The sequence below is a fragment of the Puntigrus tetrazona genome, chromosome 10 (assembly GCF_018831695.1).
Source record: "Puntigrus tetrazona isolate hp1 chromosome 10, ASM1883169v1, whole genome shotgun sequence".
Classification (NCBI taxonomy): Eukaryota; Metazoa; Chordata; class Actinopteri; order Cypriniformes; family Cyprinidae; genus Puntigrus; species Puntigrus tetrazona.
This window is the reverse complement of record NC_056708.1, coordinates 9437432-9454393: the sequence shown is the minus strand read 5'-3', so window position 1 is coordinate 9454393 and position 16962 is coordinate 9437432. Positions and strand designations below refer to the sequence as shown.

At 37.5% G+C, this 16962-nt stretch overlaps 1 protein-coding gene across 1 annotated transcript; it reads left to right on the top strand.

Moving 5' to 3' along the window:
- The first annotated feature begins 1334 nt into the window (after positions 1-1334).
- On the top strand, positions 1335-16528 carry ilk (integrin-linked kinase). Its single transcript, XM_043250569.1, has 13 exons — positions 1335-1490; positions 3908-4187; positions 10599-10764; positions 11030-11125; positions 11372-11468; positions 11602-11685; positions 11830-11915; positions 12003-12112; positions 12665-12792; positions 12965-13086; positions 13675-13774; positions 13929-14059; positions 14811-16528. The coding sequence occupies exons 2-13, from the start codon at positions 4099-4101 to the stop codon at positions 14958-14960; spliced, it is 1359 nt and encodes a 452-aa protein (XP_043106504.1). The 5' UTR covers positions 1335-1490; positions 3908-4098; the 3' UTR covers positions 14961-16528.
- Positions 16529-16962: the final 434 nt, after the last annotated feature.

Below are 16962 nucleotides of genomic sequence, written 5' to 3'. Positions count from 1 at the left end.
CATGCAAGTTGTCCTAAAACAAAACCAAAATGTGCTCTTGTCACTTCAAACGTTGACTGACTGTAAATTATTAGCCTCCTAGAAAATATCAAATGCTTTTTCAAGTGCGTTTCCCAAGTAAAGAGAGTTTTAACAGTTTTATATATATATATATATATATATATATATATATATATATATATATATATATATATATATATATATATTTTTTTTTTTTTTATTTTTTTTTTTTTTTTTTAAGCCCCATTAAGAAATGAATTGTTTGACTGGCTATGGAAACAAACCACTGTTGTCCAGTGACTTGTCTAGGTAATCTAAGCCCTAATCCTCTAAGACTTTAAATTACACTAAACTGAGGATTCGTGCTTTCCACAGCGACTAGTAAAATATGTACTGTCATCATGGCAAAGTCAAATGTTCAACTTAAATAATTTTTAATGCTCACAATGGAGAAGAAGCATATACACCTTTATCAGAGCATTTTAAAATGTTAAGAAGTGCCGTGTGAAGTATTATCAAGAGGTTTAAAGAGACCCACACGATAGTGAACAGCAGCAGGAAGTGAACGATTTCAAAAACTTGGTGAAGATGACTTTTAAGAGAGGTTTCTGAAGACCTAACACCATGATGTGGGGATGTTTGGAGCTGGGAATCTTGTCTGGTTCAAAGGAATCATGAAAACGTAAGACAATGAGAAGATTCTTAAAAAAGATTTAAAAAGAAAATCTCAGGTCCATGTCAGGAGGAATAGGCTGCAACTCCTTATAAGACATCAACAACAAACAACTGAAGGCTCTAGTCAAGAAAAAGGGATACACCACTGATTATTAACATCAGAGGGCTAATCATTTTGACCTGTAGACTTTTCATTCTTGTTTATAATTTGGTTTCCATTTGTATTACAATCACCCCGTTCTTCTTAAATAAAGTGTTATGTTTAGAAATGCACTCAGGAATTATTTGAAAAGTAATGAATTATTAGCTGGGCTAATAATTTTGTCTTCAACTGTGTGTGTGTGTGTATATATAAATACAAGTTATTTATATTTTTATTTAATAAAATAATAATACTAATAATGACTAATGACTAATAATATTTTAATATTAGTAACTTAATATTAGTAGCATTTTACGTATGCATTAGAGCAGACCTTTATTTGGTTGTAATACTGATGTATCAGCAACGAAAAGAACAGACCGCACATGTTTACCATGTCTGGGATGATTGTTGGTAAAACTATGCACGCTATGGAATATTCATAACCCCCGGGCACGAGAAAAAAAAGCTTGCCCCGAAGCGCTTGTTTCCCCTCTGTCCAGCAGGGGGCGCTGCAGTGGCGTGATCCGCGGCGGGTGAGCGAGCGTCTGTCGGCGGGGAGGAGGTCTCAGACTCGGGCGCTAGTAGGGTGTGGACGCTGGAAGAGTGTCGGTCCGGACTGTCCCAGTCATCACCGTTGGTCCACTCCAGCTAAAAGCGGCCATATAAACAGGTAATGATGGTTGTTGTGATCGATTGAGTGCGAGGGAAGCATGAATCGAAAGTTGATCGTGTAAGTTAGCTCAGTGATTGTGGGCGTATGTGACTGCTAGCAGCATTAGCGTACTAGCTCACAACACTACAACAATATAAAACTGCCGTTGTATAGGCATAAATCAAGCGTCGAGTCAAAAAAATATTTCGTTGTGCACGATTAGGCAAATTATAATTCAAACAGTGTGTTTTTTTCTCTTGGTTCGCCCATAGTTTAGGGTCTTTAGTCACTCTTTGACTGAAGTGCCTGTTAGCTGCACGGCTAATGTCACTCTTACTGAGAGAACACACGTATCTGTCTGTCTGACCCACTGACTGTGTGTATCTGTCTGTCTGTCTGTCTGTCTGTCTTTCTGTCTGTAAATGCCTTTTCTGTGTTTCTGAACATCTATCTATCTATCTATCTATCTATCTATCTATCTATCTATCTATCTGTCTCTTGACCTGACTTTCTTTCTGTCAGGCTTCTTAAACAAATGCTTCAATTTGAACATACGTGTCTGTATATTTGAACACCCATCTATTTATCTGTCTGTCTATAAATTATCTGTCTCTTGACCTGCCTGTTTGAACATACATACATCTGTATTTTTGAAGACATCTATCTATCTATCTATCTATCTATCTATCTATCTATCTATCTATCTATCTATCTATCTATATGTCCATTTCTCCCATTCTGTTTGAACATACTTGTCTGTATATACTCTTCTATCTATCTATTTGTAGACCTATCTACCTATTTGTCTATTTGAACATCTATCTGTCTATAAATTATCTATCTCTTGACCTGCCTGTCTTGCTTTTCTTGAAAAAAATACTCCTGCGTCTGTTTGAACATACATACATCTGTATTTTTGAAGATGTCTATCTATCTATCTATCTATCTATCTATCTATCTATCTATCTATCTATCTATCTATCTGTCCATCTGTCCATCTGTCCATCTGTCCATCCCGTTCTGTTTGAACTTACTTGTCTCTCTTTCTAAACACCTTTCTAACCGATTTTAACCTTTCTATCTGTCCACAAGCTGTTTGTCATTTTATTTATTTTAGTAGATTTTTTTTATCTGGCTGTCTGTCAGTTAAAACAACCTCTGGCCTCTGGTTATAACTGTCTTTTTCAAAGAAGTATATGTCTGTATGTCTAATTCTTGTCCTGAGTATTAACTATCATGTTTACCTCTTAATGTCTTTGTGATTGAATGCGTATTTAATTGAATCAATATCAGTCTGCTTTTGTCTCTCTTAACTAATTTACCTTTGATTTTCTCTGAGTGAACATGTTTGTTTTCTTTTTTTTTGTACAAAATCTCTCTTGTATGGAGACTCAACACACTGAGCAAAGTATACAGTGCATTCACATAAGAAATGAATTCTTAAGACCACTTAAGATACATTTTTCATTTAGTTTTTAATAACACAACCGTTCTTTAATTCTCTATTAAAACAGACAAGTAACTTTTCTTAAGTACGACAGGCTTTTGCGAAGGCTGCTTAACTGAAGTATGAGTTGGAGTGATGTCAGAGTATTAAAGAAACACATTCTGTTGGCAGAGAGTTGTTTTGGACTTTAGGAGGGGAGTGATATGTGTGTTATAACAGGCAGAGGCTTGTGTGATTATGCAGGCATTCGTCACCTATCAGCATTTAATGAACAAATATTTGAACCCATTGCTTAATCCTCTGAGGTGAAGTGAAGGAAAGCTGAATTTAAATTCTGTCATTTATTTCCTCTCATGTCGTTCTAAACCTGGATGGCGTGTGTGTTATATGTATTTTAGTTCTTTTGTGTAGCAAAAAAAAAATAGGAGTGTTGATTATTAAGAAATTATTAAAACGTTGTTGTTTTTAGGAATGTCCCTTTTAGTTCTCGCGTGGTCTTAAAAAAACTTAATTTAATTTAATGACTCTAAGGAATGTCATGTGGTTTCTTAATAGTAGAACATATGGGAATGTAATGTGAACTTTCAAAAAGAAAGGTAAAAGTTATTTTACAAATGTAATAAACTTGAGTGTGTGTGTGTGTGTGTGTGTGTGTGTGTGTATGTCTGTGTATTTTTATATATATATATATATATATATACATACATACATACATACATACATACATACCACTGAAATATTTGTACCTTTGCCTAATGTGATTTTATTTATGATTTACTTTATTTAATTTATTTAATAAAGATCTCTACATTACAATATTAGGAGCATCATGTCATTGAACTTTTCTCGTCAAGTCTTCCCTGAAACTGCTTGTTATTTTTGTAGTTTTACTCACTGTCCCCCAGTGACTTAAATTTTGACAGTGTGTTTTGTGCAAGCAGTGTTCAAGACGGCTCGTCTGAGCTTCCTCCTTCTTGTCTCTCTGCAGTGCAGCACAGACACCAGACACTTGCCCGGTGGCTGTGAAGAGACTGTCCTATCGCACCCTTCCCGTGGCTGGATGTTCTGTCAGACCCTCGCCTGCCATCTTTAGGCTACAGCGGCATCAGGCGTCTCTCCCAGGACGCTCCTGGTAGGGGACGAGCGATTGAGTAGCGTGAGAGGAGCCAGGGTGCAGAGATGGATGACATCTTCACTCAGTGCCGCGAAGGCAACGCGGTAGCCGTCCGCCTCTGGTTGGACAACACAGAGAACGACCTGAACCAGGGGTGAGTGTGTTTTTGAATGTCTAAGTATGTATTTAGACAGAGCTGCTATTAGGTAGATTGACTTGTGGTTGTAGAGACCACTTATTTGTGGTTTTGTACAGTCTAGATTTAGCAGTTAGCTTATTCTCTCATTCTATGATGACCTTAGATGCTGTCAGTAGGGGCCACCCACTACACCCCCTTTTTAAACTTTGGGAAATTCAAAAATTGCAAACAGAAACTGTTCTGCCGGGTCTTGTCCCTTAGTTCACCCCTCACTTTTATCAGTCTTCTAATCCCTGGGCGCAGTAGTGCAGTGACTCTGAAAGACGATGAGGGTAGATTTTTATCACTTTTCGTCTGTGTTTTGTATTTCATTCAGTTATTTTGCTTGTTATGGCATACTTTTCAGGTGGTTTTAAAGCATTAAAGAGATTCAGTATTAAATTAATTAACTCTTGTATAATTCTACTAGTACTAGTTGATGTTTTTATACCAGAAAAGGTCCTTTATCTCGCTGTGCCGCTAATGTGTAAATGTAATGTCATGTGTTTCTTAATTAAAATTTTTTAGACGTTTTAGGAAATGTACGTATATATTGAGTATCACAACTTCAAACCGGATGCTAATGTGCTCAATTCAATGATTACTTTATTGTAGCATCAGATATGTTAATTAATAGGACCTTGGCTACCATATCAGTTATCAGTCAATATTACATTTTTAAAAAAAGAAAATTTGTTGATCATAATTTTCGATATTTGTAAATTCCAATTACCCATATTTTTACACATACTACATAAATACCATTTTTTTTTCATGCTGTACATTTACATTCTAATGAAGAAATACCTATATTCACTTAAATTAAATTATATATATATATATATATATATATATATATATATATATATATATATATATATATATATATATAAATATACATATATATATATATATATATATATATATATATATATATATATATATATATATATATATATATATATATACACACACAAATTTAATTTTAATTTAATTCTGATCAATTATATTGATATGGTAGCCATGTATCCTATTAATTAACAAATCTGATGTAGTTATTGAATTGAGCACATTAGCATCCTATTTTAAGTTGTGGATACTCCGTATATATGTACCCTTTTTTATTTTTACACGCACATAACCACTGGTGTCTGTTTTTGCTATTTTAGTGAGAGCATCACACACACTTCCACTGACTTCTCTATCAGGTTAACGATATTTTCTGTCCCTTAACCCTGAACCTACCTATCACAGAAACACGCAGAACACTACTTCACACTACATCAAAACAACTTTTTATCTAGTGAGGACCAGTCAAATGTCCTCACTATTGGGTTGTTATGATCTTTCACTATAAGTGAAGACATTTGGTCCTCACAAGTATAGTCACATCAATGCATACACAGATATGAATAAATCCAATGGTTTAGATATTGTCTGTTCGTGTTTTATGTATAATATTTAGACAAAATTGCATAGAATTGTAAATATGACTAGTGTTGACTTTCTCTTTTGGCTTTCTTTTTAATATCGTGCAGCCCTTCTATGAAATTGAATGTTGTCAGCCTAGGTTTAAAGAAGTAAGACCTGAAATATCCCATCTGTTTCTTGCAAACTAAACGAAAAGCATTCCACACGTTGAAGAGCAGAATTCCAGTTCTAGCCCTATATGGTGTAAAGCATACACGGAGTCGATCCATGCACCCTCTTCAAATACCTCCACCCCTGCCAAGCTCCCTCTCACAAACAGCCTTGGCCTGCCTTCCTAACGCTAATACATCCCAGAACAGCCGGGAAGCACAAAAGAGAGGAAAACGTCCAGGTAGATCTCCAAGAACTTGTAAGGAATCTGGACCCGTTCTCCTGCTGTCAGCCACAAGAATTATATAACCTGAAAGGAACTTGTCAGAGACGAATGGCTCGCCGGTGCCGATTCAGCACAGCACCAGCAGGCTAGTTTAGATAAAGCGTTGAAGCGTCTGATGTGGACCACTATCTAAGCATTTTCTGTTCTCTTTACGTGGCTGAAGTTGTGACTTTGAAATTACGTGACAAAGGAAATGTTGAGACGGGGGGCGCCAACTTAACTAGATCAAAACCCTAAAATACGACAATACCCTTCATTTTTATTTATGTTAGCGTTCCCTACTCTAAACAGCAGTTGATCTTCTACAGATCTGCCGTTAGGGCCAGTGTGAGTTGAAGTTTGTCTAATTTGTGACTCAGAAGGGGGGACGGAACGGTCTGGGCTAAAACGAAATGGTTGGAACGAATAGTTTCCATACGATGAGCTCACCGACCAAAGCATGCTGACTTGAGCCATACCAGTCCTCTCTGTGTCACCTCTCTCTCTCTCTCTCTCTCTCTCTCTCTCTCCCCTCTCCCCGCTTACTCTTCTCAAAGTGTTTTCCTTTTCCAGAAATAGAAAAACTCCAGCTAAGGGATTCGCCTTTCGCTTTCGTCTGTTGCAGTTAGCCTAAAAAAAAAAAGATTTGAAATGGCTGATGAGAAGAGTGGCCGTTTGATTCGGTTCTTCGGGAGAACCATGAAGAGAGGTTCAGCGTGGCTTGAGATGTCACGACCTTACATGATTGTGGGAGGAGACAGGAAATAGCAGACATACATGGGCGTTGTTTATGCTTCACATTACAGCATGCCATTCAGCAAACTGGACTTTGTCTTATCTGCTGTTTCATCTTCTTCTAAATGTGTATGTTAAATTCTTTTGGCCTTTGCGCCTCATCTTCCTAAAGTTGCTTTTGAAATAATTGTTCAAGCTTTGACATTGAAATGAAAAAAAGCATATTTAATTATTAATTTATTGATTGACTCAAAAATGAAAATTATGTGGTTCTCTGACTTTTAAGTTGTTCTAAACCTGTATGGGTTTCTTTCTTCTTCTGAACAAAACAATAGAAGACAGACTATTATGAAGATTTTTGGTAACCAAAACATTGCATGTAGCCATTAATATCCATAATAGGAGAAAAAATTATATGAAAAAAAAAAACAACCGGCGCATTTTTCTTTTTTATGTTGGTTAATCTTTCATTTGAAAGATGACAATTATTGATATTTTGACATGCATTAATGAACTTTTAAATTAATAATACTAATACTGTGTTAAATTAAAATGCGACATCTTTTGGTTAGGTGGAACATGAAGGTCATTTCAAAACAGAAGTTGTTACATATAGATAAAAGATAAGGAACACATACTGCTAAATCCTACTCAATCAAAAAACATTTATGTTTTATGTCAAGTTAAAAAAGTAGTTTAAAGCTTGACATACACGCTTATGTTTGACAAGCAAATTCATAAATGTTTTTAAATGACAATAAAATGAACAAATTGTGTTCAAATTTTAGAGCAGAATGGACTAAAATGTAAAGAAAAATATGGTGAAATATAATTAAACGTGTTTAAATGTGCAATTCTGTAATCTAGCACGTAAAGTTTTTCATTGTATGTTGCTTGTGTGCAATGGAATAATTACATCATAAGTTGTTTTGCAGATCGGATATCCGTATCGGCACCCAAATCTTGCATTTGTGCTTCTCTCAAATTGTGACTCAAAGAGGAAGCGACTCATTTTGCGGCTGGTTTCATTCCTGATGTCTGGACAGAACTCAGAACAGCTAATGATAGTTAGAAGAACTCGAGCCCGAAGCAAACTAAATGCTAGGTTACAGCTGGGTTTGTCTGTGGCTTTAAAACAGACACTGAAGCCACTGAAGCTCAGGCCAATCAGAAGCGTTTAGAGGGAGTTATTTACTACTGAAATACTTCTTGTTTTTAGCTCTATAAATATATCACCGCATACGTTTTTCATATCTGTTTTGAATCAGAAGGTACCGACAGTATTAACATAGCTACGTTTCCTGTAAGGTCATTGTGGCCCACTTCACTACCCTGTTAGCTCAGATACGTTTTTAGACCGTGGCGCCTCACTGATGTGCGGTTTGTGATCTAATTCAGTATGAGCTTCCACTCGACCAGATTGTTGCTGAAAGGTAGAAACCTGAACTCTGATGTGGAGTTGTACTTTTGAAATCATCGCCGAATGCAACCCCAGAACACTTTTTGGCTAGCGGAAGCTCTTAATGACTGTGCCTTTCAACTCTTTGATCATATAACCTCAGGCTCAAGACGTAATCTTTCAGCTGTGACTCCAGTATCAATGTTTACATAGTCTGACTTTGTACGTTTGTAAGTCTGTTAGCGTAAACGTTCCTCTCTCTCTCTCTCTCTCTCTCTCTCTCTCTCTCTCTCTCTCTCTCTCTCTCTCTCTCTCTCTCTCTCTCTCTCTCTCTCTCTCTCTCTCTCTCTCTCTCTCTCTCTCTCTCTCTCTCTCTCTCTCTCTCTCTCTCTCTCTTTCTCTCTCTCTCTCTCTCTCTCTCTCTCTTTCTCGCATGCTTCACGTCCTTACAAGGACAAGAGAAAGAAAGGAACTGGATCTGGATTGTCCTGATCTCTCACACAGGCGCTGGAATATTATTTCCTGTGTTTCCCGCTCTGGTTTCCTCAGTCCGCCCCTCCGCTGCTTCGTTTGTGTGTCGGAGCGCCGCTGACTGATGTGATAAGAGTCACCACATAGAGCTCTCCTTTCTTCATTGTCCTGCTTTCTATTTATTTTTTTTCCTCACCTTCTTACTTGCTTTCTTTTTTTGTTAATTTTCTGTTGTCTTGCACTGTTTTAGCTACAATTTTTAGCTTCCTGTCTTTACAACTTTTTTGTTTTTTTCTTCATTTCTTTTCAACTTCTTTCTTTTTTGCTAGCTTATTTTCCCAATTAACCCCCCATTTTCCTTGTTTTTTTTTTTTCTGTCTTTCCCAGTTTTGTCCTTATACTATCTTTCTTCCCTTCTTTACTTACTATTTTTTGTTCTTTCGTGCAGCATTCTTTCTTTTTTACAGTTTCTTCCCTCTGTTCCAGCATCCAGGGTTTTATTTATTTCTTTATTTTTTTTATTTCTTTCGTTCCTTCACAGTTTCTTGTTTTCTGCATCCTTTTCTTCCTTTACCCAGTTTTTCCCTCTTCCTTTATAGCTTCCTGTCTTTCCCAGTTTCTTCCTTTTCTTTGCCACTTTCCTAATGAGTTTGTCGTTTTCCTTGCCTTGCTTGCTTGCATTCTTTCATTTTCCCCCTCCTCCCTTTCTTGAAATGTGCAGTTTGGCCAGAAATAAAGAACATTCCAGAATTCCCATTGGGAAGCTCCGGACTCGCTATCTAATTTGATTTTATTTATTTGAGGAGGGGGGACTTCCTGTTTATTTGTCTTAATATTTTGTTTTGTTGTTTTTGTCTTTAACCCCTTCAGTTGTGCCAAAGCCACCGTGTGTGTGTGAGTGTGTGAGTGTGTGTGTGTGTGGTCTGTTCCGGCAGGACCTTGTGAGTAGTTCGAGCAGCTACCCTATGTTTAGCCACTCTCCTGGCCTGATTATTTACCCAGAGACTTCCTACTGTACTGGACACTCCCAGGCCTTCAACAAACACTTCATTATTGAAGACAAAAGCTTACAAGTAATTACTTTGAGGATGAGCATGAGCACCAGCTGCAGACATCAGCTTCGTTTATTTATAACAAAGCTAAGTTGCCTTCAGTGGTTTAATAGTAAAAGCCCCATGTGGTTCATTCACATGTGTTCTCGGCAGCAGCACTAATGCAAGGCTCTGATCTGTTATTGTAACTTTACGGTCACGTCAACATGAAGTACTGTAAGTGTGAGTTTTACTGCGGTTTTGAAAAGGAAATAGGAAGGCCTGAGAACGGATCTCGGACTCAAAAAGCGGGGGGTAGAGGGGATATACATAATCTAGAGGAAAGGGCCAGTTAACGGCTGTTTATATTTAACTGGCTGGAGACGGACAGCTGAGAGCGGGATCATTAGCCTGGCTGGAGACAGTTTACCGCCAACCGCTGTGTCAAAACATTTAAAGGAACAGTTTGCAAAAAAAAAAGCTTCTGTCATGATTTACAAGCAAGTGTGCACTGTAAAAGTATTCTTGCCTAAATTTAGAATTTAATGCAATTGAATTTCACATGAAAATTCCATTTTTGAAACCAGTCCCACTTTAGTGTTTCCAAGCATGAATGCAAAATAAAGTAAAAATGTAATTAAATTAAGCCTTCAATTGACATTTTTTAATGTATTTACACAATAGAGAGAGAGAGAGAGAGAGAGAGAGAGAGAGAGCATTTATTATATGAAGTAGAGCACAGAAGTTAATCAATGTTGTCCTAAGACAAGAAAGCTTTTTGTTTTTAGCACAACTTAGAAAGTTTTTGATCCACTTCAGATATTGACTACTGTATAAATGCTTTACTTTTTAATAAGTGAGAATGTGGCTCTAAAAATGTTAGTGTTTGTTGTTGTTTATTGCAGGGATGATCATGGTTTCAGTCCGTTGCATTGGGCGTGCCGTGAGGGTCGTTCAGGTGTCGTGGACATGCTCATCATGAGAGGGGCGCGCATCAATGTAATGAACCGCGGCGACGACACACCCCTGCACTTGGCTGCGAGCCATGGCCATCGTGACATTCTGACCAAGGTGCGAACTGATCGTAGTGAATAAACACTTACAAACACGCATACAGCTGCACCTGAACAACCACAGTGACCACAACGGTAACAGAAAGGTGTAAACAAACACACAGCTGCAAACTGCAGTTATAAATACTCGCATACACTCAAGGAGCAAGTAACCGACGATGTCTTATTTTATAGCTTTTAATTCCGTATAACAGATTTTGAATGGATGTTATTGTGTTTGCTGTTTTGGATGCTAAATTATGTTTGCGGTTTGCGTTGTCTAGCTGATCCAGTGTAAAGCAGATACCAATGCGGCAAACGAGCACGGCAACACCCCTCTCCATTACGCCTGCTTCTGGGCCCACGACCTGGTGGCAGAGGTTAGTTTGAAGCGCCCTCTGCTGGGAAAAATGAGAAACTCTGATTGTTTGAAAGCTCTTTTCCATGCAGTTATAATGAATGGGGGACTAGAGCTTTCAAACACCATAACATTATCGTAAAAGTGGTTCACATTGTTCTTGTGCAAGTATATTCCATTTGATAGAGTTGTGTGGGGGAAATACGTAAGGAAACGAAGCTAATGTCATTTTAACCATACCAACCGTTACCATTCATATTCTCTCCAGGATCTGATCAATAATGGCGCTCAGGTGAGCATCTGCAACAAGTATGGAGAAACTCCATTGGACAAGGCCAAACCTCAGCTTGCTGCAAATCTGAAAGGTAAACTCTCTTCTTTAATAATGTAGCAGAATATTTGTTGGAAAGGCTGTTTGCTGTCATTTTGAAGCTTCAAAGATTTGTTTCTGTTATATGTTCTCTCGGCCCTAATAATTCAGTTGTGTTTACGTATCAGAGCTGGCGGAGAAACAGGGACAAAGCCTGACCAAAGTTCCTTTCAAGGACACTTTCTGGAAGGGAACCACCCGAACACGACCACGTAAGAACATCTGATTCTCATTTAGATTCAAAATGTAGATGCTTTGGCAAACAAGCTTTGCCATTCAGAGTTGCCTTATAAAATGATATGACTTATACACGATTGAGGTTTGATTGTTGTATATTTTTCCCATGATGCCTTCAGGTAATGGCACACTAAACAAACATGCTGGAATAGATTATAAACAGCTCTCCATGCTGGCCAAGATCAATGAGAACCACTCTGGGGAGGTGAGCTCATTTACCAAACCACAATATGCTACCCTATGTCTCAGAGCGTTTATGGAAGCACTGATGTCTCTGCTCTCTCTCTGGTAGCTGTGGCAAGGCCGCTGGCAGGGCACAGAGATTGTGGTGAAGATGCTTAATGTGCGGGACTGGACTACAAGAAAGAGCCGTGACTTTAATGAGGAGTACCCTAAACTAAGGTGATGAACCTCCAGTCCAGTGTGCCTGGAATACACTAATTAAAGGGACAGTTTGGCCAAAAATTTATGCTGTAAACATGTATTCACCTCTAGTCGTTCCAAATCAGGGTTACTATAGTTAAATAGTATTCACATCAAGAGTGAGATAAGAATGAAATCTGATATGATAGCATTTTCTTTCTGTCTTAGCATAAGTATAAATAACTGTAACATCTGCATACCTGGTCCCTTTGGACAAACTGTAGGCAGATCATTATATAAACTAAACAAAATTGGTGCAAAAATCAACCCTTGTGATACTCCAACGTTACATTCAAGAAAGGATGTGCATGCGACAAAAAAAACCCATTTGACCATATGTAGATATCCATATATCCAGTCTTCTGGAGTCATGTGATAGCTTTGTGTGACAGGTCAATTCAGGTCAACATTCACTGATAATCTTCTAAATGGTCATCTTTAAATCTGTAAAAACGTCTCCATCGTGTTAGTGGTCTGTTGTTTCTGTCAGTTCATGTGTCCCTCTCCACCTTGGTGTTTCTCCCGTTGTAGAATCTTCTCCCACCCAAACGTGTTGCCCGTCTTGGGGGCGTGTCAGTCTCCACCCGCCCCTCATCCAATCATAATTACACACTGGATGCCCTATGGCTCCCTCTACAATGTGCTTCACGAGGGAACCAGTGAGTAAAACACTGTCTCACACGGACCATTTTGTGTTTGTCGACTTCATTTGAATGTTGAATAAAATGAAAAACATCCTGAATTGCTCTTTAAATTGTGGTCATGACATAAAAGAGGAAGTCATTTAAACCCGCTCGATCCTTCTCCTTTATCATTTTCTTGTTCATTTAGACTTCGTTGTGGATCAGACGCAAGCGGTGAAGTTTGCTTTGGATATAGCTTGCGGAATGGCTTTCCTGCACACACTGGAGCCCATGATCCCTCGACATTATCTCAACAGCAAGAGCGTAATGGTGAGGAACTTCAAGCAGACGTTTCCTGTTAATCGTGGTTTCTACCACACTGGGTTTTTCCAGAGTGTCTATTCCTGTTCCACGAAAGGACATTACATGTAGTTACAAACTTAGCTGTGAATTTATTTTCACAGAATTAGGATACTCGGGGGTTAACCGGTAATTATAAAACACACTTTCACTGTTTGTTTTACTTGCTGTCATGGTACGTGGAACTGATTCAGTGAAACTTGCGCTCCATAAATGTAGTCTCAGGAACGGTTATAAATGGTCTCGGTTCTCTGTGAAGTTTCTTTGCATCCTGTGCAAGTTCAAAGTTTCACATTGAGGAGTAATGCAGTGAAAGTACTTTTTTTTTTGGTGGTGGTGGTGGATTTCTCGCAGCCTCTTAAGAAAGTCCATACGGAAAGAAGTAGGTATCAGTTAAAAGCACAATGGTAAAGTCAAGCCTCGATCAAACAACTTCTCAAACTGCTAATAGCTGTACTGGTGACGTTACACACAATGACCGAGGCATCAAAAACCTGAGCTTAGTTAACTGACTGTTTCATGCTCACACGTTTTAACGAATCTGTTCATTGACATCAGATTGATGAAGACATGACGGCCAGGATAAGCATGGCAGATGTGAAGTTCTCCTTCCAGTGTCCTGGCAGGATGTATTCACCCGCATGGGTGGCACCTGAAGGTACTTCTTTCCGTCACTAACTGAATACTATATGCAGCACAGCTCACACAAAAGTCACATTTAAACCAAGCAGCTTTCTGATGGGCAGTGCAGCCAATCTGCATGACCTACCTGTTGTGAAAATATTGATATCTGATATCTTATGTCTTCTCAGCCCTGCAGAAGAAACCAGAGGAGATTAACCGGCGCTCCGCAGACATGTGGAGTTTTGCCGTGTTGCTCTGGGAGCTCGTCACCAGAGAGGTGCCCTTCGCTGACCTCTCAAACATGGAAATTGGCATGAAGGTGAGATGAGTTTGGAAAAGAAGCAAAAAGGTGTTTGGGGTAAAGAAGCGTCTAAAATAAATAAAAATGCCCACAAATGCAACATATGGTGAAAAAATGCCTCTGCACAGTTAAACTAAAACTAATATGAACATCACCATTCTTGTTGGAGTGCTGAAAGTCTGAACTTTTGCATAACATCACTTGATCGCCACGGGATCCTCTGCAATAAATGGGTGCCGTCAGAATGAGAGTCCAAACTGGTGATAAAAAAAAAAAAAAATCACGATAATCCTTAAATAATCGACATGACTCTAGTCCAGCAGTTCAAGTCTTCTGAAGCGAAAAGCTGCAAGAAAAAAAAAAACATTCACTTCAAATAATATAATATTGTTTTCTCTGATGAAATTGGTACATTGTTTCATTATATGTGGGAGTGTGTGGAGCGGCTAATGATCTGGAAGGAGGTTCTTGGGGTTGACCGGAAAAAAATATGCAAAGCTAATCAAAGCTCTGTTTATTATGCACACGCATACACATACACATATATATATATATATATATATATATATATATATATATATATATATATATATATATATATATATATATATATATATATATATATAGGATATATATATCCTCATAATTAAAATGAAGAAAAAAAATAATATTGTCTGCAGAGCAAGTGATGTAATGCTAAATTTCTAGAAAAATTCCTTTTTTGGAAAAATCTATTTCTGACGCTGGCTATTCCTTTTCTCTCCGTTAGGTGGCACTAGAGGGACTGCGGCCCACCATCCCTCCAGGCATTTCCCCCCACATCTGCAAGCTAATGAAAATCTGCATGAATGAGGATCCTGCCAAGAGGCCCAAATTCGACATGATCGTGCCCATCCTAGAGAAGATGCAAGACAAATGAAAAACAGCCCTGCCGGACGACCCCGCAAACACTGAGTTCACAGTATTGCCTTAAACTTCACCACTCACCAAAGTGCTCTATGCCACTGTAGCCCTCCGCTTAAGAAAAAAACAAAACAAAAAACGCTTTGTGGAAGCGCTGTCGGAACATTTTTAAAAGCCACGTCCTCGCTATCACCTATATTCTTATATGCAATCGTTGAATAATGACAGGTGTTTGTGCATATCCTTTTCGTGTTCTCTGGAGTGTTTACAGCACAACACTTCTCTCAAAGCCTCTTTACTGCAGCCGCTAAACGCGAAGTGGTGGCGGCAACGGTCGTCGGACGCAGTGAATGTAGAGTAAAATCAGTTTTCAACTAACCACTCCCACATTTCACGCTTCTTTTTCGCTCGCTCGCTTCATTTCACAAAACTACGTCACTGATCGCTTCACCGAAACTATTTGCAAACGTGTATGTTGTTGGTATTTAATGCATCGTGCCGTTGTCTCTCACTGTGCGTTTTCCTTGGATTGTCCCTCATTACAAAATTCAGATAGGCCAAGTTTGCCTGATATTTGTTTAAAAAAAAAAAAACTCACAAAAAAACTGTGCAATAATACAATAGCTAATGCCATTTTTATGCCTTAATTATGTAACGACTAACCAAAATATTAAGTGCCCGTAATATCATGATTGTTACTGTCCCTCTCGTAGCAGGGAGATGCATAGTATAAAAACACGTTTCGTGAAATTAAGGTACCATATGTTCAAAAGAAGAGCCATTTACACGTCACATCAAATGTGAGAACTCTTTTGCCATATGCATCATGGGTTACGTCTCTTATCCTTGCATCAGAAATCGATATATTTTTACTTGCTCCATACAAATGCATGTTTGCGTCCTCTGTTATGCAACTAACACTTCTGTATTCTAATTTGCATTGTACATGTTAAGCATGTCACGTCTGAGAGATGTCTGAGAGATTTTTATACTGTATACATATATAAGCGTTTTTTTTTCTTCATGGGCGATACATTAGGCAGCCCATGAGTGCCTTTTATTTGTTTTGGTTTTTTTTTGCTTTTCTGAACACTACATCTATACTTCCTTATGCTTTCACCGTGTTCCTCTTTTCAGCTAGCCAGTACCTAATAGGAAACCAAGAGGCGAAAACAAGCATACTTGACATGCATAAATGTATTGTTATTGTTATCAGTGTTTCTTTTTACGTTTTGAAAAGCAAACAGCGATGATGATGATGGGAAAAGCAGACCGATTATCTAACTTATGCTCACTTTGTTCTTACCCTATGAGGTTTTTAATGAAACTTTATGTGGCTTTTCTTTATTCTTTATTTTGGAGATTTTGGGCTGTTTATATTTTATTCATGATAACTAAAGTTTACTAAAGGAAAATAAGAACAAATAAAATGTTTTGGCCATGCTAAATGCTTTGATCTGTGTTCATTTATCAGTGAGAAAATAAATTATTGGGTTGCTGACATTAATATCAAGCAGTGACAACAATGTGTTGCGATGTTATATGCTATAAGCTACTTCTAAATAAAATACTTTTTAAAAAATATATATATTTTTGTATATCATTTCAACAAGTCATAATTTTTTTTTTTTTTTTTTTTTTTTTTTACCAGAACAAAATATTTTGTATATGTGTGTGTGCGTGTATGTTTTTGAATTTTAATGTTTTTTGAGAATTCTCTTGTGCCTACATTTTATCCAAAATGCAGCAAAGGCAGGTAATATTGTGAAATATATTTTTATAATTTTAAAATACTGCCATTTATTTGAATATATATATATATATATATATATATATATATATATATATATATATATATATATATAATATTTAGTATATATTTTATTCATTACACTTTAAAGCTAAATATTTTTGCATCATCACTCCAGTCATGTGATACTTCAGAAATTATTCTAATATTCAGATTTGCTGCTCCAAAAACTATTATTATTACTATTATTATTTATGTATTTATTTAT

Coding starts and splice junctions, on each gene's coding strand:
- ilk (XM_043250569.1), top strand. CDS start 4,099: ATGGATGACATCTTCACTCAGTGCCGCGAAGGCAACGCGGTAGCCGTC. Junction 11,686..11,829: donor AACCACCCGAACACGACCAC/GTAAGAACATCT, acceptor TGATGCCTTCAG/GTAATGGCACACTAAACAAA. Junction 14,060..14,810: donor ACATGGAAATTGGCATGAAG/GTGAGATGAGTT, acceptor TCTCTCCGTTAG/GTGGCACTAGAGGGACTGCG.